At 42.3% G+C, this 27,096-nt stretch overlaps 7 protein-coding genes across 14 annotated transcripts; 4 read left to right on the forward strand and 3 right to left on the reverse strand.

Moving 5' to 3' along the window:
- The first annotated feature begins 65 nt into the window (after window positions 1-65).
- Window positions 66-2,139, forward strand: LOC108037872 (charged multivesicular body protein 7). Its single transcript, XM_017114538.2, has 4 exons — window positions 66-698; window positions 857-1,076; window positions 1,135-1,344; window positions 1,608-2,139. The coding sequence occupies exons 1-4, from the start codon at window positions 228-230 to the stop codon at window positions 2,057-2,059; spliced, it is 1,353 nt and encodes a 450-aa protein (XP_016970027.1). The 5' UTR covers window positions 66-227; the 3' UTR covers window positions 2,060-2,139.
- A 19-nt stretch (window positions 2,140-2,158) lies between these two features.
- Window positions 2,159-8,886, reverse strand: LOC108037869 (rho-related BTB domain-containing protein 1). 6 transcript variants are annotated; one of them, XM_017114532.2, is made up of 13 exons: window positions 8,561-8,886; window positions 6,202-6,433; window positions 6,037-6,140; window positions 5,779-5,976; window positions 4,824-5,339; window positions 4,487-4,745; window positions 4,309-4,422; window positions 4,152-4,238; window positions 4,004-4,087; window positions 3,700-3,942; window positions 3,246-3,516; window positions 2,794-2,968; window positions 2,159-2,742 (listed from the first exon to the last, which is right to left on the reverse strand). In XM_017114532.2, the coding sequence occupies exons 2-12, from the start codon at window positions 6,388-6,390 to the stop codon at window positions 2,817-2,819; spliced, it is 2,217 nt and encodes a 738-aa protein (XP_016970021.1). In that variant the 5' UTR covers window positions 6,391-6,433; window positions 8,561-8,886; the 3' UTR covers window positions 2,159-2,742; window positions 2,794-2,816. The 6 variants fall into 6 exon arrangements, with proteins under 6 accessions (XP_016970021.1, XP_016970019.1, XP_016970022.1 ...); XM_017114530.2 differs by having other exon boundaries at window positions 4,487-4,748; XM_017114533.2 differs by having other exon boundaries at window positions 2,794-2,947; window positions 4,803-5,339.
- A 551-nt stretch (window positions 8,887-9,437) lies between these two features.
- On the forward strand, window positions 9,438-13,587 carry LOC108037873 (insulin-degrading enzyme). Of its 2 annotated transcripts, XM_017114539.2 has the most exons (13): window positions 9,438-9,690; window positions 9,753-9,887; window positions 9,947-10,081; window positions 10,137-10,407; window positions 10,461-10,689; window positions 10,741-10,943; window positions 11,041-11,126; window positions 11,183-11,642; window positions 11,702-12,052; window positions 12,111-12,342; window positions 12,404-12,903; window positions 12,963-13,172; window positions 13,237-13,587. In XM_017114539.2, exons 1-13 carry the CDS (start codon window positions 9,635-9,637, stop codon window positions 13,462-13,464), a joined length of 3,096 nt encoding a protein of 1,031 aa, XP_016970028.1. In that variant the 5' UTR covers window positions 9,438-9,634; the 3' UTR covers window positions 13,465-13,587. The 2 variants fall into 2 exon arrangements, with proteins under 2 accessions (XP_016970028.1, XP_016970029.1); XM_017114540.2 differs by having other exon boundaries at window positions 9,438-9,887.
- On the reverse strand, window positions 13,561-14,975 carry LOC108037876. Its single transcript, XM_017114542.2, has 3 exons — window positions 14,531-14,975; window positions 13,996-14,472; window positions 13,561-13,907 (listed from the first exon to the last, which is right to left on the reverse strand). The coding sequence occupies exons 1-3, from the start codon at window positions 14,766-14,768 to the stop codon at window positions 13,561-13,563; spliced, it is 1,062 nt and encodes a 353-aa protein (XP_016970031.1). The 5' UTR covers window positions 14,769-14,975.
- Window positions 14,976-15,114: 139 nt separating this feature from the next.
- Window positions 15,115-18,371, reverse strand: LOC108037875 (protein inturned). The gene has a single exon (XM_017114541.2). It carries the CDS (start codon window positions 18,261-18,263, stop codon window positions 15,636-15,638), a length of 2,628 nt encoding a protein of 875 aa, XP_016970030.2. The 5' UTR covers window positions 18,264-18,371; the 3' UTR covers window positions 15,115-15,635.
- Window positions 18,372-19,114: 743 nt separating this feature from the next.
- On the forward strand, window positions 19,115-24,516 carry LOC108037868 (toll-like receptor 13). Of its 2 annotated transcripts, XM_044461596.1 has the most exons (6): window positions 19,115-20,384; window positions 21,306-21,536; window positions 21,635-21,856; window positions 22,172-23,790; window positions 23,920-24,047; window positions 24,103-24,516. In XM_044461596.1, exons 1-6 carry the CDS (start codon window positions 20,081-20,083, stop codon window positions 24,329-24,331), a joined length of 2,733 nt encoding a protein of 910 aa, XP_044317531.1. In that variant the 5' UTR covers window positions 19,115-20,080; the 3' UTR covers window positions 24,332-24,516. The 2 variants fall into 2 exon arrangements, with proteins under 2 accessions (XP_044317531.1, XP_044317532.1); XM_044461597.1 differs by lacking the exon at window positions 21,635-21,856.
- A 529-nt stretch (window positions 24,517-25,045) lies between these two features.
- LOC108037879 (DNA primase large subunit) lies at window positions 25,046-26,799 on the forward strand. Its single transcript, XM_017114544.2, has one exon. It carries the CDS (start codon window positions 25,120-25,122, stop codon window positions 26,719-26,721), a length of 1,602 nt encoding a protein of 533 aa, XP_016970033.1. The 5' UTR covers window positions 25,046-25,119; the 3' UTR covers window positions 26,722-26,799.
- Window positions 26,800-27,096: the final 297 nt, after the last annotated feature.

Raw genomic sequence — 27,096 nt, forward strand, 5'->3', positions numbered from 1 at the left:
GCCTTTAATGGATTATACCCAATTGATTAATATGTTCGAAGCCATTTTATTTATTTAACTAACTGATTTTAAAATTGCTCAACCGTTTTTTTGAATTTCGCTTTCAAGCTCTAAAAATATTGAATCATTTTGCAACACCTTGAAACAGCTGACAAAACAGGCCAGCAATAACACACGCACAAAAGACGCGCAATTCTTATGATCCAGGGGAAACCGAAGTTTTCAAGATGAGCCTCATAAGCGGCGACAAGGAAAATGGAAAGGTTCAGTTTAGTTTTCCAGCGAGCTGGCAGGATAACACCCTTATGCAGGTGCAGTTCGCCATGTTCCGATCACGACATCTGGACACGGAGGACTACGACGCAAAACTAAAATTCTGGAAGGATCTGATCGCGGAGTACCTAAAGTTCAGGGGACGCCCTATTTTCAGTCTGCGGGATCTGCAACTGCAGTTCATGCGTGGTGACCAACTTCCCGCCTGTTTGGATACCGTGATATCCGAGATGCATCAGGGGAAGCAAATCCGCTCTCGCACTGAATTCGAGCACGATCCTGCGAATTCCTGGAGCGGCTGGCTGGTCAACAGCCTGGTGAAGCGCCCCCTCTCTTGGAGCTGGTCTAAAATCAAACACAGCGTGGTGGCGGAGGATCTGGAGGCCTCTTCCTTAGTTGATTGGATTCACCTTAATGTCTTAAACGTAAGTATATGTCTTTAAAGTGTAGGGAGCTGTTGATAGCTTTTAATATAATTATATTTAAACTGTGGACCTCTACAGAATTTATTTATTGCATAGTGTGTACTAGACAAGATAACTAAATTTACCAAGTCAATTTATATACTTTAATATCCCTACAGAATACTTGCGAACTCATAACCGAAAAAGTCTTATCGGAAAACAGTGGAAAACTCATGCATTTCGATGCGTTCAAATCTCTTTGTAAATCCCAAGAAGTTCAAATTCATTCAGACAAAGATATTTGTGTTTGCTTGTTAGCCTTAAATGTTCGTCAAATCGTCGGTCTGGAATTTAAGATTGAAAAAGGGGTACGCCAAATTCATTTGGTCAAAATACCAAGTAAGTTTTGGTAACTATAAAGCGGTGTTCTTTTAAGTACTGATAATTTTTAATTTAGAAAAACAGGGCGATGATCTTAACATCAGCCAAGAAGATCATGCCGTCCACAATCTTCAAAATACTCAGGCCCAGTTACTCAAGCAGTTGGAAGATCTAGAGGAAGAAATCAAAGTAAACGACGACAAAGCGCGTCAGTACTTAAAAGAAAATAAGCGGCAAATGGCAAAAACGTATCTGAGGAAAAGGCATCTGCTAGAGAAAAATCACGGTAATGTCCAAATAAAAAATGTGCTCGTTTTTGAAAAGACTGTCTTAAATCCCATTACAGAATATATTAGTTTCAAATTAAGACGCGTTTTCTTTGTAAATTGTAAAATTTTTTTTATGGTTTTTTAGATAAAAAAGTACATAAAGAAGAAAAAAAGTCTTTTAAGTCTTACTTTTAACTTCACAGTAAAACAGTCTTTTAGTCAATGAAATAACCTATCTTTACCTGACTTTTTTTAATATTTTATTATGTATTTTAATTAGAACGTCGCAGTATTGCCTTGCACAACATCGAGTCCCTTTTGTCCAGCGTCGATGAGGCACAAAACAGTGGCCTTGTGCTAGACGCCTACAAAATCGGTTCAAATACCTTAAAGAAAGTGCTTTCGGACTCTGGCTTGAAGTACGACAACGTCGACGAAGTTCTGGCCGATGTGCGGGAAACTCTAGACCAGCATCAGGAAGTCCAGGACATCATGTCCAATAGCGTCGTGGAGGGCGTGGGCCAAGAAGAGGATCAGCTCGAAAAAGAATTGCGCGAATTGTGTGGCGAATCATCGCCGGCAGTTTTCGGGCCACTCATCAATAACAACGAGAAGGCGGAGGTTGTGATCACGGACGAGGAGATGATTGCCATGCTGCAAGGTCTAGAGGTTGAGGATGGTACTGTATCTCAATCGAGTACCAGAACCGTGAAATCTTTACAGGGGCTTTAGTACCGTTTTTTAATTTCTGTTTAAGTAAATGGCATGTGAACCGTTCTGTTACGAAAGTTAATAAATTAATTGATATATTTAAAATTATAACAAAAATAATTTGTTCGTAATTGCTTTATTCTATCATTCTGTACAAAATGCGTCCTTATCATAAAGTATTGCTTAAGGCTATGGCTAGACAAATGTTTCCGTAAGTAGGAATTCAAAAATATACATACATACATGTCTTAGGTAAAGGTACAAATATAAGGATATACACATGTCTGCGTCCTTGGAATCGTGCAGAACAGGTTGAGTGTACACCGATATATCGTAAGGCAATACAGCGAAATGCTTCGCATCGCCGAGGTGCATGTGCATACATACTCGTCTATGCTTTGCATTATATATAGGCGTATAAATATAAGAAATCCGAAGCACTTTGCAGTATGCTCCTTTGTTCTGGGTCGAGCTATGTTGGACTTATGTATTAGTAATCACTAAGGCAAATTTGCGCTCTATATATTGCGTAATGTCAAAAGCAGACGCGCCATTCCCCATCCATTCCCAATCCCCATTCCCGCCCATCCAAATCTTGTGTACTTGAGGTTTGTTATGTGTGGATTTGGAAAAGTATCAAAATACTTAGAATCGTACAGATGAAACAGATCAGGACCGGCAGGATCACAATGAAGCGTAGTGATCTGAAAGATTTCAATGTAGCTAATATGTTCAATTTTATATAGCGTACATACCTTCCTTGTCCTAAGGCTGGGTGTCAGAGATTCAGGTCCATGTCTGCCTCCAGATCGATGTGGTTGATTGAGTTGCCGGCACTGTTGAAGATCTGATTATCTGCGTTGCTGTTCTCCGTGGTTCCGCTAACATCTCCGCTGCGCTTTGATTTACCTAACAGCCAGCAAGAGAATACTTTGACCAAATTTCGCACATTAATATTATGATGATGGCGTTGTCGTTGTAAATGAGCAAGGAAATCAAAAGGAAAAGAAAACCATAACGAGACACCTGGCTACGAATACAAACCATGAATATGATACATTCAAAATCCTCTAGGGCTAGCAATAAGAAAGTTATTAAGTGACTAAAACTATAACCTGAGCTGATCCTCCGACTGGAGTATTGGGTCTGGGATGTCAAGTGTGCTGGGATGTGGAGCAGATAATTCCGTAACAGTTGCAACACTTACCGCCCGTGAAGCACAGACAGCCTTCGTCATCGCTTGGGGATTCCCGCCTCGAGGTCTTCAGTTTCAACTCCTTGTTCAACTCGTTCAGGCAGCGCTGATAGTAGTCGTAGTCTTTCAAATACCAGACTGGAGGCCAGCGGTGCTCCCGCAAGTACTCCTGATTATCCTGATGCAGCGCCTTTAGTCCCTTGAGTGAAAACTTACAAATAAGGTTGTAATTGACGCACAGGTACGACATGCACCACTCGGCCAACTGATGTGCGTTGTGCAGCTGGAATAAAATGTTTTATTATCAAGACATTTTTCATATATTATATTGTATACAAATTTTTAAACTTAATCTTTATATTCTTTCGAGGTCTAACTTTTTTAAAGACCAAATGTAATTATATGATTATAACATTTGTCTTAGGAAAAAATCAATTTCTTGTTACAACAACTAATGCATTTATACCTTTACTGGCTCCAGCAACTTTAGACAGTGATCCACCGTTTCACTGGTTTCGTTCTGGGAAATCAGTGTGAGATCTTCGATAACGCGGCACTCAACTAGGTTTAGCAGCCGCGGCAGGCAGAGACGGTTGGCCAGCTCCAGGAGATTGAGGCACTTGACAGCCGAGATTGGCGGAATCTGGTCAGTGTACAGGTAGCACAGCAGCTTGTGGAATGTGTAAATTGTAACGCCTGGGAATACGATCTTGAAAAAATCGATTTTAAATTAATATTGAATAATTCGCGGCAGTTATTACATTTCCTACCACATTGGAATGCGCCTCGCGAAAGTCACCCAGCAACATTGCGCGCATGACATCACAACGACCAACTAACACAGCACGGTGCGCCTGCAACTCATCAAAGGTACATAATTTAGTTATACTTCTTTAAATGCTTAGTAAAATGATATACCTTCATCAAACCGTCGTCCAATTCAAAGGTGACATCGCTGAAACATCCATCACCGATGCAATGCCGTTCCATGCTTTCTTTGATGCGCTAAAATACGAAAAAGATAAAGTTAGTGACTGGGAATATTTAAAACTATGTAGTATGTCAAAGTTCTTACAAGACAAATATGCGGATTGGGTTCATCGCTGGAGTTCTCCATAACAGTTTGTGGTCTGGAAAGTAACTGAGTTAGTTGCGGCAGTTCTAACTGATCGGCAGCTTCTCTAATTTCCTGTAATCACAAAGTAGTAAGAGGTTAATTTAATATTACCGAATTCATAACTCAGAAGCATTACCTGAAGATTATTGCAATCCTTGTCAATGGTTCCGGTGTAAATAAATCGCAAGCACTGCTGCAAAGCTTGCGGTGAGATGAGTTTGCTAAGGGTGACAATCGTCTGCAGTCCGTTTACACCCCGTTGATTTTCAACGTGCACCAGGCGAATGCTCTGCAAAACTGGATGATGCAGCTCCCTGTACAAATCGTTGGACCTTTTGGATTCCATTAAAGGTAACGCCTGATAACTGGAGCGGCGCTTTAGGTGTTCCCACATGCTGCTGAGGACAAATGACTCAATGATTAGCCGAACAATATCAGCAGCCGATACCCACCGTTGTGTGCGTGATTCGTACCGGATCAGGGATTCAGTGTCGTCATTAAAGTCCGCTATAGTGGCTTCCCCAAAGGTTGAGCTGACCATGCTTGATTCGCTGCTGCTCCGCCCACCCATGTCGGTCAGCTCCGTGCTTAGCAGGCGCTGGAATATGCTGGAGGCGGCGGCCAGCATGAATCTGTGCACGGCGAACTTGGTGCCACCCGCCCCGACCAGGACGAGGTCGGTGTAGGCCTGCGACAGGAACATGTTGTAAATGTCCTGCCGGTAGTGACCGACCACGACGGTGACCTCCGGTGGTGGCGGCTTCGGTGGCCGGAACGGCGCCTGTAGCAGCGGCTTCTGTACCTTCTTCAGGTTCGTCATCCAGAAGCGCTGCTGACGGCGCGCTATCAATGCGGACCGGATAGCATTTTCAAAGACCTCATTCACCCCGAAGTAGGTGAATACGCTGGTCTCGTAGTAGGCCACTCCCAGTTCCTTGGCCACGGCACGCGCCTCATCTGGCATAACCAGGTCACTCTTTAATGCGGCTCTAGAAAAAAAATTATGGTAGTAATAAAATTCAATTTACATAATTAAGATAAGATAATTATGTAATTTTAATTATCGATAGATATTTAAGTTAACATTTAATTTAATTAAATGCATTTTCTCATTCAATGTACTTGAGTGATTTTTTCACAACCAAGTCAATTTGATTTTATGACTAATATGAAAGAATGGGCTTTGGCAATTTAATTAAATTACGAAACCCATCGGATTTAGATTTTAACAAATGTTATTGAATTAAAGAAAGCAGTTTTTCTTAGTTTGGTAACATTGAACTAGCTCTTAAATGTGTGCTTTTATTTAAAAGCTAAAAATAAATTTATACTTGAAGAAAAATGCAATTAATAAAAAGAATCACAAGATTTTTAATTAGAAAAGGAAAACTTTTAGAAAACCGGCTGAAACCTGTTAGCTAAGCATACCGAACAAAGGTTCCCTTCTCGCCAAAATACGAGAGATAGTTCTCGTCGCGGTACATATAGCGCAGGTCGTTCTTGCAGCCCACTAGAATGACAGGCACATCCGGACAAAAGCGGCGAATTTCCGGATACCACATCATCTTGCAGTTGCGCAGGGATATCGGACTGGCAATGGAAAAGCACAGCAACACCACATCGGATCTGTTGGTCAAAGAGAAAATTATAGTTTCTAACATTGAACGGTTTTAAATGGTTACAAACCTGCCATAGGCAAAACGACGATCCTTATCGTGGTCCCCAAAAGTGTCCCAAAGGCGGAGCGAGACATTCACTCCATCCACCACCTCCCAAGATCGCTCCAGTACCTTTAAATTGAAAAAGGGAAGAGTAAATGCGAGGGCTTTTACGTGTGAAATGGTAACATACATCTTTGTATATGCGATACTGATCGATGGCCCACACGGTCGGCACGTGTGTGGAAAGTAGCTGAGATAGCGAGACGTGTTTGTTGCAGGCTCTTGCGCAGATCAGTCGCGTTTTGCCGACCGCCGTGTCCCCTACCAGGACGCACTTCACCAACTCTTGATGCGGCTGCTCGTTGTCCATTTTGGGCATGCACTTCAGCAATTAATCAAATGCCACGACTAGGTTATGGAATCTAGAATGCAATAGGTTTATTTATGTTAAATATTATATTTAAATAATACGTAAAAATAGATAATCTGCACTTTTGAAATGTTGTTTAAAATAATTTTAAAAATATAATATGATGATAAGTTTAACTGCATCGTTCAAGATCTTATAACCATGTTTTTAAGAACTTAACTTTCAATTCCGAAGACAATATAATGAAAATGTTAAACTCTCTCCCAAAATAATCAATATTCTAAATAATCAATTAGACCCAATATAGTCTGTATAAACGTTGTTTGAAAGGTGATCTTATGCCGTGCTTATTCCACCACACAAAAAGTTTCTATGAATAAGTTTTTAATAAATTTAATTACATGCTTTTGGATATGCTATACAGGTGCTTGCAGCTACGGAGAAATCATAACTGATCTACGCTAACAAAATTATTGTTTAGTCTGCAAACTTATGTTACTTAGGAAGAAACTCAATGCGCTATCATGAAACCCGATTGCCACGGTTTCCATTCCCCCAGTCGCCTCAGATTTTTTTATGGGAACTTTGGTATCATATACAAATAAATCTCTATTGGACACAGTTATCGCAGGCTATAAAATCGCAGTGAATTCATTGACCCCCGATCGTTCCACTTGTCACGGAGGAAGTGAAAACCAGTACATCAGACACGGAGCGATAAGCTCTTTTGGTCTCTAATTGAACTTAATTGGAGGACTGCACTAAAAATATCTGCCTACAATCCATAATGAGCACGCTTCTTCCTGCGTGAGGCCCACGCTGCATGGGAATCCATTGTCCGATCTTCTCGACGAGCTGCATTCTATTTTAGGAAGCGCTTCAAAACCAAAACGTCAACAATACAATTGAAGACACTTTGAGGGGTCAGCCAAGCGATCGTTATTTTGAACAGGAGTGTGTCTCGACACATGTAGTCGGCGGTACGAATCGACGCACATGGACAGACGTTAACACTATGAATTATAGCAATCGGTTATTTTTGTTTATGTATTTCCTACAATCGGCAAATAAATTCATTTTTCCAATACCGCAACGAATGTAAACCCAAATCTTTTAATAAATGTAAACTTAAAAAGAAACCCATAAAATTGATTGCCCTCTGCTACTGATATGTATAACATTGTTGTTTAATATTTTGTATTTCAAAACCATTTAACGTATAATATTAATGTTTTAAAGTTTAATGACTGGTACTTTTGCTACTATTATTTATTTCTTTCTTCCTAGCTATTAGTCCAAGTTATTAGATTTATTAAGAAGTTATTAAAATCCATAATTTTTTTCATGCACATCTTAACCCATTTTTTATAAGTTTGTCACAAAGTTTTTAAGTTATTTTTAAAGAACATTTTTTATAATATTAATTGTGAAATTTAAAATCTAAATTTGTTTAGATTTCAGTATTAATTTATTTCGAAGTTCTATGAGCGAATTTAAAAAATTTTGTACAGATTTTTGTATTGTGAATTTGGAAAATTACATTGAATTTATATGCAGATTTTAACGTATTGTTTTATATTGCAACTAAGGTGTGTTTTAGTTTTCAAACATGTTTGAATTGCTGTTGTAACATATTTTTGCAAATTGTAATCTTTAATTCGCTTTAGCACATGAAACCTAAATTTATATTTGTAGAGAATCTAAAAAATTTGAGAGGTGTGAAACTGGCATAGTAATTATGCATTCCAGTTTGCGGGAATTCGCAGAGCACGCCAGCATATTAGCATAATTAACGTATGCCATATTATAGCGGCAATCTTTTGGGTTATTTTGCCATGTCTGGGAAGTCTCCTTTTTTCAATTTTGCCAGCTTATTGATTTTCTCGTGCCATTGCAAAACGGTCACAAACACCGTTACCAAAACTAACACACACACAAAGGCACTGAAACTTTGAGAGGGGATCTTGAAGTTCCCACTCCAGTAAACTTGGCTTTTCTAAACCGAAAAAAAAGAATAATCGTTCAATTTCAAACAATATTTAACCTTAACGCAGCAGCCAACACTTGCACTTTTCCCACTCACACACCCACCCATTAAGCTTTAGTGGGTAAACAATTTGATTAGAACTTAATTTGATTGCTGGTCAGATCGAAATCCACGGACGTAGAGCGTACTTACCTCTGGAATTATACGTATTACCCCGGATTATACGTATATTTGCCTGAATGTTCTTACTTTTGCGTATTGCACTTATCAACATCAACACGCACACTAAAGCACAGCATTTTACAACAATTTGCATTTATTTCTGCACCCACACATCAGTAACGACGCAGTTTGCGGATTTGCACACACTTTACGGTTGGCAATATGGCATCGTTGCAATCTCGCAAACAACTGCGGCGGATTGGCAAGTGATTGTTTTTGCCAGGAGCACTATCAATAAAATAATAAAATGCAGTTACAGCCCGCAATTCTTCTACGCGCTTTGACGGCAGCCGGCCAGTGTTGGACAACTGTGGAGGGTGGTTGTATGGTGCTGCCACATAATCGAAGAACGGGAATTCACGGGATATTTATTGTTGTAACGTTTTTTTAGGGTTGCTACGGCGGTTGTTCCTCAAAAGTTTCCTTTATTTAATTTAAGGTAAAAAAAATAAATAGATTAAAATGGATTTAATTTTTTGAAAATGTTTACTCACTGCAGGGATTTCAAGATATGCAAAGATTTATTCTTAAGTCATATATGAATACACATGGTTTTATTTATTATACTGTCTGTAATACAGACTCTGTATTTACCGAAATGAATTAAAAGGGAAAAATATGCAGAATTAATTAATAAAATTGTTGTTAAATTTTAATATATAATTGTAATCAAAATAAATAAATAATTTTTTGCATTTCATAGACCTTTTAATTTTGAAATTAAATGTCAATTTTTGTAAAATTTAATGCGAGTACGCTTCAAAACTGGGAACCCCAACGGAACTACTGCCAACTTCAACGATCTGGTAAGGATGACATTAGTTTCCTATTTCGGAACGTTGGCAACCCTGCGAACAGATGATTATATGCTATTGTAGTTGTTGCGAAACGAGTAGAATTTAATTTTTGGCAAAAAAAAAGTTTAAAATTGATAAAACGCGGAAACATCTGGCAAAAAACTTACCCCGCCCACTTTAGAAATTTCGAACGTAGGGGCGCTACGTAAAGCCGGAGTTCCGACGTTACTTGTACTTCAAAAACTCAATGTATCTTACGTGCAGAAAATCGATTTTTGCCTTAACAGCGGTTTTTGGTCGACGGTTGGCAGCAATAAATAACATTTTCGCCAACGGACTGGACTAAATCGCCTTATTTCGCACAGGTCAAGTGCGCTAAGGAGCAGCATAGTAGTATCACATCGATCGATCAGTACTCTGAACAAACCTAAAATGACTATAGCCGAGGGTTCGCAGAAGTCCGCAACCAGGAAGCCCGACAACATGGAGCCGATTCTGAGGTAATTGCTGTGTCATTTGTTTTGGAGGTGATCTAATTGCTATGATTTGTGTACCCCAGGTTAAACAATATTGAGAAGTCTCTGCAGGACACGCGGGACTACAGAGGATTGCAACTGGAAAATGGCCTGAAGGTCCTGCTCATCAGTGATCCCAACACAGATGTCTCTGCGGCGGCTTTGTCCGTGCAAGTGGGGTAATTTCGTCAAAATCGCTTTTGAAATCCCGTCTTATAAATAAAACCACTGCAGGCACATGTCCGATCCTACGAACCTGCCTGGCTTGGCCCACTTTTGCGAGCACATGCTTTTCCTGGGCACCGAGAAGTACCCGCACGAAAATGGATACACCACATACCTTTCGCAGAGCGGTGGAAGCAGCAACGCTGCCACTTATCCACTGATGACCAAGTACCACTTCCACGTGGCACCGGATAAATTAGATGGTGCCCTGGATCGCTTTGCCCAGTTCTTCATTGCCCCGTTGTTTACGCCCAGCGCCACGGAGAGGGAAATCAATGCGGTGAGCACAATTCCAGATTTGATTCTCACAGTATTAAAAACTTTATGATTCAGGTAAATTCGGAGCACGAAAAGAACTTGCCCAGCGACCTGTGGCGCATCAAACAGGTGAACCGTCACCTGGCAAAGCCAGATCATGCCTACAGCAAGTTTGGCAGCGGCAACAAGACCACACTCTCGGAAATACCCAAGTCGAAAAACATCGATGTGCGGGACGAGCTGCTGAAGTTCCACAAGAAGTGGTACTCCGCCAACATCATGTGCCTGGCTGTTATTGGAAAAGGTTGGCTTTAACAAAATAGCTTTCAACTAGTTACTTATCAGTTTCTGACAGAATCGCTGGACGAACTTGAGAGCATGGTCTTGGAGAAGTTCTCAGAAATCGAGAACAAAAACGTCGATGTTCCAGATTGGCCACGTCACCCATACGCTGATGAACGCTATGGTCAAAAGGTGAAAATAGTGCCTATTAAGGACATCCGATCGCTGACGATAAGCTTTACCACAGACGATTTGACGCAGTTCTACAAGTCGGGCGTAAGTTTAAGGTACCACTGCGATGTGGCAGAACAGTCAGAGGACTCCCAAAAGATTTACCTGTAGTTATCCCTCTAAAACTCTTGTTTGATTATAGCCCGATAACTATTTGACACACCTGATCGGTCATGAGGGCAAGGGAAGTATTTTATCCGAACTGAGGCGACTGGGCTGGTGCAATGAGTGAGTTTATCTGAATTTAGTACCCACTTCATATTTAATACTCTTACTTCTTCCAGTCTTATGGCCGGACATCAAAACACGCAAAACGGCTTTGGCTTTTTCGACATTGTGGTCGACCTCACACAGGAGGGCTTGGAACACGTAGATGACATTGTCAAGATCGTGTTTCAGTATTTGGGAATGCTGCGCGAAGAGGGCCCAAAGAAGTGGATCTTCGACGAGTGCGTAAAACTTAACGAAATGAGATTCCGGTTTAAGGAAAAGGAGCAGCCGGAGAATTTAGTCACGCATGCTGTGTCCTCCATGCAGATATTTCCACTGGAGGAGGTACTTATCGCTCCATATTTAAGCAACGAATGGCGTCCGGATTTGATTAAAAGTTTATTGGATGAACTTGTACCCGCGAAGAGTCGCATCGTAATGGTGAGTCAGAGTTTTGAGCAGGATTGCAATCAAGCGGAGCCCTACTACAAAACCAAGTATGGTGTGGAGCGCGTGGCCAAGGATACGGTGCATGTGAGTATTTTCTTATTTCAATTTTATTTATAAAATAATCGAATGTAAATATCTTTTAGTGTTGGGAGAACTGTAATCTTAATGAAAACCTTAAATTGGCACTGCCAAACAGTTTCATTCCCACGAACTTTGACATTTCCGACGTTCCAGCTGATGCTCCCAAACATCCTACGATCATTATGGATACGCCTATTTTGAGGGTGTGGCACAAGCAGGACAATCAGTTTAACAAACCGAAGGCTTGCATGACATTTGACATGTCTAATCCGATTGCTTATCTGGATCCCCTAAATTGTAATCTAAACCATATGATGGTGATGCTGCTGAAGGATCAGCTTAACGAGTACTTGTACGATGCGGAGCTGGCCAGTCTTAAACTCAGTGTGATGGGCAAGACGTGCGGCATCGATGTGAGTTTGCTGAACTAAAAGGAATTCCAACTATTTTAACTATTTCCCTCACTTTCAGTTTACCATTCGTGGTTTCAGTGACAAGCAGGTTGTGCTGCTGGAAAAGCTTTTAGATCATCTTTTTGACTTCTCCATTGACGAAAAAAGATTCGACATCCTGAAGGAGGAATACGTACGTTCACTGAAAAACTTTAAGGCTGAGCAACCCTATCAGCATTCCATCTACTACTTAGCTCTGTTGTTAACTGAAAATGCCTGGGCGAATGTGGAGCTCTTGGACGCCATGGAACGTAAGTAATCAGCTTGGATTATTTCAGCTGAGTGAGTTTCCTAATAATCTTTCTTTTGAAGTTGTGACTTACGATAGAGTGTTGAACTTTGCTAAGGAGTTTTTCCAACGCCTGCACACAGAGTGCTTTATTTTTGGCAATGTGACCAAGCAACAGGCTACGGACATCGCGGGACGCGTAAACAACCGACTGGAGGCTACCAATGCTTCAAAACTTCCCATTCTGGCACGTCAAATGCTGAAGAAACGGGAGTACAAGCTGCTTGCTGGCGACAGCTACTTATTCGAGAAGGAGAACGAGTTCCACAAAAGCTCATGCACACAGCTCTACCTGCAGTGCGGCGCACAAACGGATCACACAAATATAATGGTGAACCTGGTTTCCCAGGTGCTCTCCGAACCGTGCTACGATTGTCTTCGCACAAAGGAACAGCTGGGCTATATCGTATTTAGTGGAGTGCGTAAGGTGAATGGAGCTAATGGCATTCGCATCATTGTGCAGTCAGCAAAGCATCCGTCCTTTGTTGAGGATCGTATCGAGAACTTTCTGCAAACTTACCTGGTAATAAATAATGCCCATCTGATACAGGCAGCGCAATAACACAATTCCTATATATTTAGCAAGTCATTGAGGATATGCCCTTGGATGAGTTCGAGCGACACAAGGAGGCTTTGGCGGTGAAGAAGTTGGAAAAGCCGAAAACTATATTCCAGCAATTCAGTCAGTTCTATGGCGAAATAGCCATGCAGACGTATCACTTCGAAAGGGAAGAGGCTGAGGTGGCCATACTGCGTAAAATTAGCAAGGCCGATTTTGTGGAATACTTCAAGGTGCGCGGATATACTACCTGTTATCAATGATTCTCTATCTGACAACTTGTTTGTTCATTTGCAGAAATTTATCGCAAAGGATGGCGATGAGCGACGCGTTCTGTCCGTGCACATTGTGTCCCAGCAAACCGACGAGAATGCCACGACCGAGGCGGAACCAGTGGAGATCACGAACATGGAGCGACACAAACCTATTAGCGATATTGTGTCCTTCAAGTCGTGCAAGGAGCTATACCCAATCGCCCTGCCATTCCTCGATATCAAGGCCAAGGGAGCACGCAGCAAGCTTTAAGGTGGAATAGGAATTTGAAGGTCTTCTTAAATAGCACATGGTTTTGGTCTCTCTTTGTTTTAATTGCCCAACCGGATACAAACGTTGTTCTGTCATTCACAAATATAAAAGAATCTGTATCAACAGAGCGTTTTGCTTGACGTACGTGCTGCCCAGTAGTACGTTGTTTGGGATGGCGAAACCCATGTCCAGCTTGTTTAGAGCCTGTGAACTGAGGTCCTGGGTCCTTCGGTGGATGTGATTCTGATCCAGTATGGAAATCTTATGATTCAGCGCCACGTCTTCGTTCCACTTAGCGTTCTGAAATATTCCGTCCATTTCCATTAAAATGTTGTCGCTTTGGCCTGTTTTTGACTCCGGATTAAAGATGCCGTATCCTAATTGCAAGTTCAGAAGCTCGCGATTCATGTGATGGAAGGTGCACTTGAGTTGCAATGATTTGCCTGAAAAGGATTATTAGAAATTTAAACGTGGAATTATATCATAAACAAGTATCTGTTGATGATTATCCAATTCTTCTTTAATGCTTACCCTTGAAGCTAAATATTGGGCTACTAACGGTGGCCAATTTTGGGGCTTTAATCAGCTCCGTAACATTTTCCAGTTTCCAGTAGTAGGTGAATAGCTTTAGATCCTGATCGGCCAGCACGGTGTTATTGAACTTGTCGACTTCGTCTTCTCGAGCTCCTAGATCCGTGCCACCATTCGTCTCTAGGGTCTTCAGAGTTGGCGCCCTTTTAGCGCCGAAGTCTGGGGTAACTTCGTTTTCCTCAGCCTTAAATTTAGTTGAATTGGTTATCCTCTTAGCAGGATCTATTGACATAAAGGGGGACTGTGCAGAGGGATTCATTGGTTTGATGGGTGGAAGTGAAGTGGGGAAAGGTGTTGGAGTAGCGGCGTTGACTTTCAGACCGCTTGCCTTTGCCAGATGCACCAAAATCAGCTTCATGACCCGAAGCTCCTCGTAAAGTTTATTCTCCAGATTCCGAAAGGCCGTGTTCATTTCGTCTGAAAACAAACAATTGTTAAATTCAAGAACAAAATGGGAAAAGATCACTTAACACACCTGATCCACAGACACCTTTCAAGGTTTTTGTGGTGACAGCCTCGGCAGATGCTTTTACCTCCCCGGCAGTCACAGTACACACTGCTTTTTGCACCTCGCTGGGTAGTTTTGAAACCTTTTCAGTATTTGAGTGATTACTGGTGATGTTTAAAAGCCCTGCGTCGGTTTCCTCCTCCAATCCCGTGACCGTTGCGAAGAGAACAAAGCAGAAGATCCATATAATTGACCTTTTATCCATTGTAGTTTTTAGATCGTTTATCTTCTAAAACGAACTAGCAGCATACAGCTATGGTATGTTTTTTAGTGGAACACTCAAACGGAACTGTGGGTGGCTATATCGTATTTTGAAAAATTGGCAAAGGCAGATTATTTGGGTAGCACCACCTTGAGCCGCTTGCTCACGTGGATTTATTGCTCGACGTGTCTCTTGTCTTCTGGTGCGTGGAACTACTTTTAGAATGGAACCCTCCCACCGAACTCTAAAAATAGTGACCATTTTTGATCGGTTCTCTAGTATGAAATATGAATGAATGAAACACATTCGCATAATTTATTTTCAGCAATGTAAATAAATATACAATTTTTGTAAGAGTTTTAGCTTGCGGCTTTAGAATTTCAGTTAGGTTATTTTAAAGGGAAAGAAAATAGAAAAGGCATATTTAATAATGACATTTATTTATTAAATTGTTTTCCGAGTTTAAATGTGGCTTAAACAAAAAATTGTATTTTTTGTTGTTCTTAACGGATTTTGGAATTGGTTCCCAAGTAGATGAATACAAGTTTATAGGCCTTATATAAAACATCCATTTTAATTAGGCAAGAATATTAATAATTTATAAATTAATTTAAAAATATTAATAGTTAAATATGTGTGCTGATTCCTTTGCAATTAAAGCTCCAGTTTGAATATGGATTCATTGAATTAAGTTCGAAAAAAATTTAAATGCTTTTTAAATTCCAGGACTTTCTCAAGGAATTAAAATAAATTAATATTTGGGAATGCCAACATAAAAAATGCTTTTTAAATTCCAGGACTTTCTCAAGGAATTAAAATAAATTAATATTTGGGAATGCCAACATAAAAAAGCAACACAAAACTAAACCTCTATCCCATGGAGAAGAAGGACAATCGGAAGGCCATTTCAACAATGTTTTGGGGAACATCGGAGCGGTGGCAGACGTAGACCTCCTTTGCGGGCGACTGGAACAAGCGACCAACCACCACGAAGCGACTGCTCCTCACGGATTGGGTTTGTCCCTCCGGCTTGGCTTGCGAGCTAGCCTCCAGGGTCAGGCCGTGCTCCTTGACCAGCGACAGGGCATGACTGCTGTGGCCATTGGAACTCGACTGTGCTCTCGTGGATTCCGTGAGCTGCCTTCGATAGTGCTTCGATTTCTCCAGGACGGCGTGGATTATGTGACATGCCTGACGGATCTCCGACAGGAAGGAGAAACTCTCCGAACTATCGTTAAATGGAGCAAAGAGCGACCCATTTGCTATGTCAATGTAGACGTAGTGCAGCACGGAATTCTTCCACCCGGCGGAGATCTTCACCGGCACCACGTTGTTGATCTCCTTCCACATGGACTCCGTCATCTGGCTTTGATTGTGGCTCTCGGCACCCAGATTCAGTCCATAGTGCAGTGGGTGCTGAACGGCAAAGTTTTCCCAATCGGAACCGCTATCCGAATCCTCGCCAGCGCCATGGATGGGGGTTAATCTTCGGCGGGAGGAGTCATCCTCGCTGGGGGTCAGGCTGTGTATGGAGGATCCACCCAGGGACGAGCACAGTTGGGCCTCTTCCTCCACCGAAGGACTCAGAACGGTGAGCTTCTGTTTGAGGAAGGACTCTAGCCGGCTGTTGGGCTCCTTTTCCTGATCCCTGTTTTCCGCAGCAGTGGCTTCCAGCACTTCGGGTCTCTTGTTGGATACGGACCAGAACATGGCCAGCGACTCGATGCCACACTGCACCAGGTGATCCAGGGTCTCCTGTATCTCCTCGATGTAGAAAAGTGATGGACCCACCACCGCATCCGGAGCCATGTCCGGAGCATCGAAGATCTTCAGGATGACCGCCAAGCTCAGGTGATTCCGCGTGCAGATGGTGAGAAAATAGCGTCCTGTGGCGCTGGGCAAGACAATCTCCTCCCAAACGTACATCTCGCGCACTCTGATCCCCGGAGCAGCTCCTAGCAACTCGAAGATTCCGCGACAGCGCAAGAAACCCTCCACACTGACCCTCACCTCCGGCGGGAGCAGACTGGCCACCAGGAAACCATCGAAGTACAGGGCACTCCCGTAAATGAAGAACTCGCGATGTGTGGTCAGTGGCTCATCGTTCCAGTTGCGATAGTCCATGGCCTCCATTTCGCTCAGGGCATCGAAGATGCGCAACTGGGCTTCCTTGGGCAGCGGCAAACTTCGCGATTGCCCCAAGAGCTCCTCGAACCGGATGGGTCCCCGACATCTGGCCAGGAGGCGGGTCCTTTGAATTTCACAAAAGTGCCGCAAAAACAACTTCAGACCCGAACTGCTTCCCGACCCAGCCTCCTGATTAAAGCTCTCCAGGACCAACCCGGGCAGGGAGAAGCGTATATAGCCTATCAGCTCATCCGATCGCAGGCTGCACTCCGCCGCACTGCAGAGTCCGCCGGCGTAGGCGAACAGCACCAGGAAGCCATTGAGTCTCCGGTAGTTGACATGGTACTGCACCTGGTCCACCAGGAGTCGCGAACTCAGCGGTTGAGTGTGCAACTCACTGAGCACGGCGTGGAGAGTAAGGAAGCTTCCTCGGGCCTTAAACAGGAAGTTTTCCGGGGTCTCCGGGAAGTAGTACAGCGAGTCCTGTTGTTGTTCATGCTGATAGCACTCCGGTGGCAGGAGCAACATGGCAAAGGGCAGCGTTATATCCGGGGAACTCCCGGAATTCCCCTCGGCTATCAACATTTGCTCGAACTTCTCCGTGAACATGGCAAAGTTTTCCACCTTGCACACCTGCTCCTCCGGCAAGTTTTCCTTGTAGGCAGGATCCGCGGGGGAAACCGCGCTGGCCGCACCGCACGACTGGAATCCCAGACACACCTGAGTGGGCTCCACAAACTGCTGCAGCAACTCGTCCACATTGCTGGCATACAACTCAATGCCATTCAGGGACCTGAACCAATCTCCCCGCTTAATCCCGTGCTGCAGGGCACTCAGATCGTGGACAAATCCATCGACCATCAGGCATTCCGGCTGGTCCGGAAAGGGCAGCACCCGGAAGCCCAGGATCGACTCCACCGCTGTGGATCGTCGCCCGAAACGAAAGCGATCGGCGGCGGTAATGACCAGCTCCAGTTTCTTGGGATCGGGGGCAGCCGTCTTGAACTGTGAGAATCGGAACTCTTGCGGCTCCGTCTGGGAATCCAACTGGCTCGGGCCGTGGGACTGGTTTTGGTTCTGGCTCTGATTCTGATTCTGACTCTGACTCTGAATCTGATTGCCGCTGCTGTGCGGCTGGCGACGCGACGATTTCTTTCCCAGGCGCAGCGATCGGCGCATGAACTCCACCCGCCGCTCTGCCGAGCCGCCCGTCTTCTCATTTCTCACATACTCCATGTAGAAGAGACTCCCGTCGGCGGCCACGTACTCCTCCCAGTTGGCCAGGTCGCTGGCGTCGCTGTACGAGTTGCTCAGCGAGGAGTTGGAGCTGGAGAAGGCCTCCGAGACCAGGCTGCCCGGCGATTTGCGCATAGTGCAACGCAGATTTCGGGTCAGTTATCTTCGGAAACAATCACCTATTATCCCAGGTATGAACTCTACTTTCTTCCGCTGATACCGCCGCGAGATACCGTCTCAGTTCAGCTCTGGATGTCGACTGAACCCAGCCGAGTTCCGATCTGAACACTCAAAACCTGTTTCTAATTGAGCTCAGGGTTCGGTGGTAGACCCCCACTCCACTCAAATTCCAGCGGGAAACAATCCACTCTCTTTTCAATCTCGTTCTTCATTTGCAAGGGGAAACTCAAAACTCACCATTGGTTTTGTGCTTATTATCCAAAGCATGGCTCAAATAGGAGATGTGAAGTATCACCTAGATACCTATGTTTAACCTTTCGTACCATGCAGTTATTTTTAAAGGTACGCTTGAAGGAGAAATGCAAGTCTCTCCTTTTTCTTCTAACGTTCGTTTTTAAGTTCAATGTCGTGGTTCAATTTAACTTAAAATTTTATATTTATTTTCGTTTTCGTTGTGTTTTTAAAAACTATAACTTGAAATAGAGTTTGCCATAAATATATAGCATTTTGAGGTATTCAGATATACATTATTAAATTAAATTGAATAAAATATGTACTGTTTGTAAATGGGCTTCTGGTAGCACTGCAAACTATGAAAATTGAATTAGAATTAGGAAAAAGTGTTAAGTGTCAATCTTAGCATATTTTGTCATTCTTAAATTCTATAAAGTTATTTTAATATCAGATCATAAATAATCTTAATGGAAATAAAAATAGAATTACGATAAGTACGCTTTATTAATATACTATGCCTCAACAAAAAACTAGATTGAAGATTTAGAACATGTACTTTGAAACAGCATTGACGAGCCATTTAAAGAATTGATTTATTAGTGGTAGATTAAAAAATAGATTCCGCATCGGGAAGCTCATGACCATTTGTTCTTACATTAATATAAGGTTGTAGATCGCTTCCACAGGAGCGCTATCTTCCAATCTACCAATTTATCAGCCAATATTTTCACGGGCAATAACCTATATGATATTTCTGAAAGGGAAGCGAAAAAATGAATTGGCCATTTGAACAACAAGGTGTTTTAGTGGTAAGCTTTCGCTATCGCCGATCAACTGATAATTAAAGATTTTCCAAACGGTTTCTTATCACTCTTGACTGGACACTGTAAATCAAGGCATTTCTAACTGCAAACATTCCAAAGTGCTTGAGTAGTATGAAAAGGTGTTTTCGCTTAATTTATTTGCTTGCTGAAAACAAGTCATATCATTACCTGGTTGATCCAGAGCACCGATCCCATTGAAGTATTGGACTAATCACCATTTCCCGACGACCAGATAATTATCCGATAAGGAATAAGTGCGTGGGCGTGCGGCGGGGGACACACTGCCACCGAAATAGCGATACGCTGATAGTCCCGGGCCATGCAAAGAAAGATATTGCCAAAATTGATAAGCCGTATCATGGCAGAATTAGCCGCACATATGTATCGCTGCTACCAATTATTTTCGCTGACCAATAGCCAGGCTAACACGCTTGTCAGTCTTTTTCGGGAACCTAAACCGTGTGCTTCGTTTAATCGCAAATAAAAAATTTCCGCCAAAACTCACCGTGTTAAACTATCACAATGTTGCATCCATTTTGGAACAACCTGCGAATATGACAGTCATATAAGGCTAAATATATATTAAAATTTATACCAGTGACTATACGATTTTATACGATTAATATAACGCCATAATCTGCACGATTGTGAAATCACACAAGTGTCAAATCAATTTATAACCACTTCGTGCATGCAATACTAGTGCGTAATTAAATGAAAATGTCCTTAAAATATATATTGGAAGTGACTTTATTAGTGTTCCTGCTGCTGGGATATTTCAAAGTTATTTCTTCTGAGTTCTCGACCATCCACGGGGTAAACACAGATCCAGACTGGACGACGTCAACGTCAAGTGAGGAGTCCGATGAAGACATTAAAGAGAGAACTGATTTGAAGTCCCTGATAATGAAATACGAATCCGATGACGGCAACAGGTGTCTATTGGACATGATTAAAGACGAAGTGATATGGTGGCTATATCCCAACGGAACCCTAAAAGAAGGAACTCAAAAATTCGGTAAGACTCTCCATTTGCCCAATAAAAAACTTGTTAGCTATCAAACTTTGATTGAGCGTTGTTAACAGCAATCAAAGTGATATATTTTCACGCTTCCGGCAATTCAAATCGACTGCTGATAAAAGGTTTTTAGTGTTAAGTAAAGTCACTAGAATCATTAAATATTATTGTACTTGTTATCGGTAAAAGCTTTGTATAACGGGTGAATTAAATGGATTGATTTCACAAAGCTATTTACTAGCAAAAATAAATTGTATCTTGCTAAATGTTTACACCCGGTACTAGTGCGAACCAAGCTAGTACAAAACCTATAGATAAAGAGGGTGCCTACAATAAATAAATAGGTAGAAACCTCTACCAAAATTGAAACGGCCTTTTTTTCGAGAACCAAGCTTATACAAAAGCAAAAAAAAAAGCCTAAGCCGAAGTTTATATACCCAGCTATTACAAAATTATTATTGTACAAAACGATTATATTTAAATTTTTATTGCGCCTTTGCTTAAAAATAGAAAAGTCATGTACATTTTTGTGTACCATATATTAGAGCATACAGCTATTGTTCCTATGGGAGCCATAAAACATAGTAATCCGTTCCTATAAGTCGTAATAGAAATCAGTCTTTTTGGAAAGAAGCATCCTCATAGATTTAAGACTGAGAGGCTAGTTTGCGTCGAACCGGACGGACGGTTGGATAAATATATTTATTTTATATAAAAACTAATTGATTTTTTTTAGCGCGGTATTACTAGCAACATTTTTAAACTTAATAAGAATCTATTATATGAAAGCTTTTTTAACAATTACTTAAGTTTGAATATATGTACATAAGTTACCTTGAATAAATGAGATTATGACCAATAATTAGTCCCTATGTTAGTTGCAATAACCAGTTAATACAATTTCTGTATAACATTTTAAAGCATACAAAATGTATTTGGATCTATCGCATGGTAACCTAAAGGATGACTCTGAGCTGTTACGTGAGACGAAATTAGCGAGGAAGTTTATTAGATGGAGGATAGAAGTATTTTCGGCTGCCTTTAATACCTTGAGTGCTGCTCCGTTTAATACACTACACTCCATGAAGGACTCCTTAAAGTTTTTATCGCTGCGGGGGAACAACTTCTCCGACCTCATTCCAGATGCCGAAGGTAGGTGAAGAAGGATTGCTGTTCACATGACCTTTCCCAAGATCCTGAAATACGATTGCACCCATATTCTGATGGTCAGTTAACCTTCGTCCTTTCAGCCTTTGAGCGGTTCTTGAACGAAGCCCGCTCGGACATGAGTTACACTACACAACACAAATGCGAAACATTTCTCGCATATAATGCCACTGATCTGTACGATCGAGAGTGTTACCTATACTTTCAAAACAACACAAACAAAACACACACAGCACTAACCGGTATAAGCTATGAGGACTATATTCGGTTATTGAGGGAACGCTTTGATAAGCACGGAAAAGCACGTAAGACCTCAGCTAAAACACAATTACACACAAAAACTCATTATCCGATAAAAATATAGATAGTACTTAAAGGGCTTACCATTTACATTTCTTTAATTAAACATCGGTTAACAAATCGGTTTTTAAACAAATTGTCCCACATTATCTTTGCCACTTCCTCTTACACTTTATTATACTAATTTTTTATAGTTTGTTGGTTTTACAAAATAATTGTTAATTAACGAAACCTGTTTATTACTAAGGGTTTTTAGGTATCATTGCATTCTTTTTCCCCAAGCACTATCAAAATTCTATTAATTTTGCCTTTGTATATAGCGCAATCTGCGGTCTGGGCAACTTTCCCAAAACTACAACGACTTCTGGAGCTTGATATTAGCAATTGCAGCATCGAGTATGTGAGCAAGGACACTTTCCGGAACATCAGCTCCCTGCGCCGGCTCTTCATGTCGGGCAACAAGATAATGACCATAAACTACGACACCTTCTTCTACATCCAGGGATTGCAGTACTTGGACCTGTCCTTCACCAACTTTCTGACCTACAGCTACCAACTGCAGCTGCCCACGCTGGAGATGGCCCTGAATTTGATCTACGGGCTAAAGATCCAGCAGAATGCGTTCAAATTACTGCCCGAATTGATCTATTTGGACCTGTCCCACTCGAAGATGACCCGGAATAGTGCGGTGGCCTTCGCCCATCTGGGGGATAAGCTGAAGTTCCTAAGTCTGTGCTACACCTCCATTCCCATGGTTAGCAGTGCGATCTTCAAGAATACGGTTCTGGAGGGTCTGGACTTGTCGGGGAATCCCTATCTGACGTATAATATTATTGACGATGCCTTCGATGGGATAGCCGATACACTGAAGTACTTGTATTTTGAGCAATCAAACTTGAAGGATTTGGAGTGGTCCAAGTCGTTAAAGAAGCTCCAGGTTTTGGGTCTCGCGGGTAACAACATTAATGCCCTGACTCCACAAATGTTTCAATCCCTGGAGTCGCTAGAGATTCTGGATTTGAGCTCGAATCATGTGGGTAATTGGTATCGCAGCGTTTTCTATAATAACTCCGCCTTGAGGGTGTTAAATCTGAGGAGTAATACCATCAACATGCTGTCTAATGAGATGCTAAAGGACTTCGAGCAATTGGATTACCTCAGTCTGGGGGATAACGATTTCATATGTGACTGCCACTTGCGAGCGGTGGTGGAAGTGGCAGCCTCCAATAACAAGGATGCGGACTGCTCCTACAGCCTCCTGAACTACACACAGAAAGCGGGGGTAAAGGAACTACTCACGAGTGCGGAAACACTACATATTGATCGTCAGCTCTGGCAGAGTCGCTACATTCCCTGGTTGAAGCAGAGCTACAGCAACATCAAGGACTTTAATCGGGTGAATCATATTATCAAGCTGCGAATCTTTTCCGAGGATTATAAGGCCGCCAAGTGCTCCACAGCCACGCCATATCATTTGAAGGAACTGGACACCGATCTCACCCTGAAGTTCCAGCTACTCGACTACGAGGCCAGTCAGTACTACTGCTTTAACAACACCAATCTACTTCAGGTGGATCAGCTCGACTGCCAGACCCGGACGTTGAGTGATCTTACGGAGGAACTCCATCGCGTTACGAACACTGTGATCGCGGTGGTGGGCAGTATAGTTGGAGTTTGCATCCTGGGGTTTATCATCTATCTGAAGCGCTGGCATATCCACTACTATTACTCATCTTTGAAGTCCGCTGCTTTGTTGTCCAGTGCCTCGAAAGAGGCGGTGGATAACTTTACCCAAATATCCCAGAGAGATCCCAGTGCCGTCTACGACATCTTCATCAGCTACTGCCAAAATGATCGCCCCTGGGTGCTCAACGAACTATTACCAAACGTGGAGGAAACTAGGGATATATCCATTTGTCTGCATGAACGAGACTTTCAGGTAGACTTATTAAAAATCTTTTATTTTTTAATACAAATTTACGCTTCTTAAATAGCTAGAAATAAACCTTATTTCAAAAGATTTATAATTTTTGAATATGTTGTTGATAATTGTACATTATCATTCCAGATCGGAGTGACTATCCTAGATAATATAATCTCCTGCATGGATCGCTCATACTCCCTAATGCTGATCATATCATCCAAATTCCTGCTAAGCCACTGGTGTCAATTCGAAATGTATTTGGCACAGCATCGGTAAAGAAACTTCAAGACTACCAATGTAAGCAAATCTGACTTATTTCCCTTCCAGCATTTTTGAGGTCAGCAAGGAGCATTTGATCCTGGTTTTCCTGGAAGATATTCCCCGAAGAAAGCGTCCAAAAACTCTACAGTACTTGATGGATGTAAAAACCTATATTAAATGGCCGGCTGGCAAGGACGATGCAAGTCCCAAATCGGAGGAGCGTAAACTGTTTTGGAAACGATTGAGACGATCACTTGAGGTCATAGGCATTGGTTCCAGACAGGTCAAGGCTTAGAAATTAATTAACATACCTTATTTTATTTAAAGAGTTCTAGTCAGTTTTGCAAGTACCTGAAAAATAAATATATATCCTTTATTCTTAATCCTAATGAAGAAGAGCACATAATGATAATACTACGCATAATTAATATAGCATAGGTAATAAGGCCTAACACGGTAATGAAATATATTATTAAGAGCACAAATTTTTATTATATTTTCTTGGAAAGTGGTTTGGCTTAATATATAGATATATGTACAATATAAACACACTAATTTGTAAATTTATTTAATTTTCTGAGCACAAAAAATTGGTTTTATTTAGAGCATTAAGTAATTTTATCGCAACTTTAAATAAATCCTAATTACATTTTATTTAACCGTCTTACTGCTCATTATATAGCGGAACAATATTTTAAACCTTCCTTAACACGTTTAGTTCAAATATTTGCAAGTTTCTCCAAAGCTTTTTGAAAAATCTGTTTAAAATGAAAAACAGGAGTCATTTAATCATAAAATAATAATAAATTGGAGAAAAAATAAAACGTTATTAATTAAAATCAGTAAAACCTTTCTGGTTTTATATACTTTGCCAAAAATTTATAAATTTATAAATTTATAAATTAAAAAATTAAGTCCCTACAATTAAGTTAATCTTTTTGGTATCTTTCAACACCCTACTATCGATGAAGATTTTTAGCACTATCGATGATAACGTCAACAGCTGATCATGCCTATCGGTATTTACGCGCCAAAACAATAATACTGCATTAAATAAATTGTAATTTACGCTTGCACGACATCATGGAATTCCGCCTGAAGAAACGCCAGCGACTTGAGGTCAAGGTGGAGGTGGTCAGCCTGGAGAGCAAGTATCCACACAATGTGATGATGTACCACTATCCGCCAACGGACGACATACACATCGAGGAGTTCGAGGAATTGGCCCTGGAGCGCCTTCGCCTGCTTCGTGTCCTCGATCGCGCCAGCACCCGGAATCTGCGCCTGCTCTCCGACGAGTGGAAGGAGTACGTAAATGCTGAATTGACCCGCGAGGGATTACGCAGCTACCTGCGGCTCTGCTCTGCCGGCGGAGGAACCAAACAGGAGGCAGACATGCAGACCCGCCGGCGGGACTATATCTCGCACTTCATTCTGCGGCTGGCCTATTCCCGCTCCGAGGATCTCATTCGCTGGTTTGTGGCCCGCGAAATGGAGCTCTTCAGGTACAAGTTTGCCGCTCTCAGCAGCGCGGAGGTAAAGCAGTTCCTGGAGGCCAACAATTTCGATGTCCACCCTCTTACTGAGGCCCAGAAGGATGAGGTAAAGGATGGTCTATACGAAAGTACGGTGGGCCAGAGTGTGGCCAAGATCGAGCTGCTGGACTTCTACAAGGTGCCCTTTACCCAGGTGATGGATCTAGTGCGAGGTCGTCGCTGCTACTTGAAGGCAGGCTTCGCCTACGTAAACACCCACGATCTGGTCTCCATTGTGGGCACTCGGCAGCAGGACGAGATTGAGCAGGGGCTGCTGGCAGCCAAGGGCCTAGTGGAGGAGGTAGAAGGCGACGAGCGCATTTCCCGTATGCTAAAGGCCCTGCACAACTCGTACACCGGCAAGGATTACACTGTGTGCCGGGATGCAGCGGTGCCAATCGAGTCGCTCGACCAGCTCTCAAAGACCTCTATGCCACTGTGCATGCGCATGTGCCACGAGCATCTTCGCGCCCAGCATCACATGAAGCACGGCGGCCGGATGCAGTACGGCCTATTCCTAAAGGGGATTGGCGTGTCGCTGGAGGATTCGTTGCGCTTCTGGCGCGAAGAGTTCACCAAGAAAATGGACGCGGACAAGTTTGCGCGCAGCTACGAGTACAACATCTACCACAACTACGGCAAGAAGGGCTCCATGGTGAATTACACGCCTTATTCCTGCGCGAAGATCATCAAGGATATGGCCACACCGGGCGATTGTCACGGCTGTCCCTATAGGTACATGGACCCGGGATCGCTGAAAAGCAAACTGTCCGCCTACGGCCTCTCCGCCAGCGCCATCGAGGAAGTGATGTTCTTCGTGTCCCGCGGTCACTACCAGATCGGCTGCGGCAAGTACTTCCAGATCACCCACAACGCCACCGTAGAGCCGACCATCACCCACCCGAACAACTACTTCGAGGAGAGCCAGATAACGATGGGCAACCGGCAAAAGCGCACCAATGGACCCGCTCCGCCCAGGGCCAGAGCGAGGCCAGACATCAAGGGCTGTGGAGATCGCTCCATGCTGATGGGCGACGACGACGATGAGCTGTGGCGGATTGCAGAAACTCAAGAGCGCGTCATGCAGAGCCAAAAAGCCATATCGGAGGCCTTTGATGACGACCTAGATCTTACGGAGATCGATTACTAATCGTGGTACAAACTAAAATAGCTTAGATATACATATACTTAAGTACTGAAAAAAATAAAAATATATGTGCGATGTTGATCAACCTCCTCTTGAAAATATCAGATAAGGCAACATAACTAGTAAGACACCCAAATCAAACAAAGATTTTTATTCAGTTTTGTTCGACGGATATTGGGTAAGCATACAAAGTTGGTTTTCAAGATTTTAATAATATCAATACTTGAAAATCAAAACAATTAAATTTAAAAGACCAAATCAAAACATTTTTTTAGTTTTTAAAAAAACTATTAAAAATTGTTCTATTATCTATTATTCTTATTTTATAGTCAAGGCACTATAGCACTATAGCGTTTCTCTTTGTTTCTCCCGGAGTTT

This window comes from Drosophila rhopaloa, unplaced genomic scaffold (assembly GCF_018152115.1).
Source record: "Drosophila rhopaloa isolate 14029-0021.01 unplaced genomic scaffold, ASM1815211v1 contig_47, whole genome shotgun sequence".
Classification (NCBI taxonomy): Eukaryota; Metazoa; Arthropoda; class Insecta; order Diptera; family Drosophilidae; genus Drosophila; species Drosophila rhopaloa.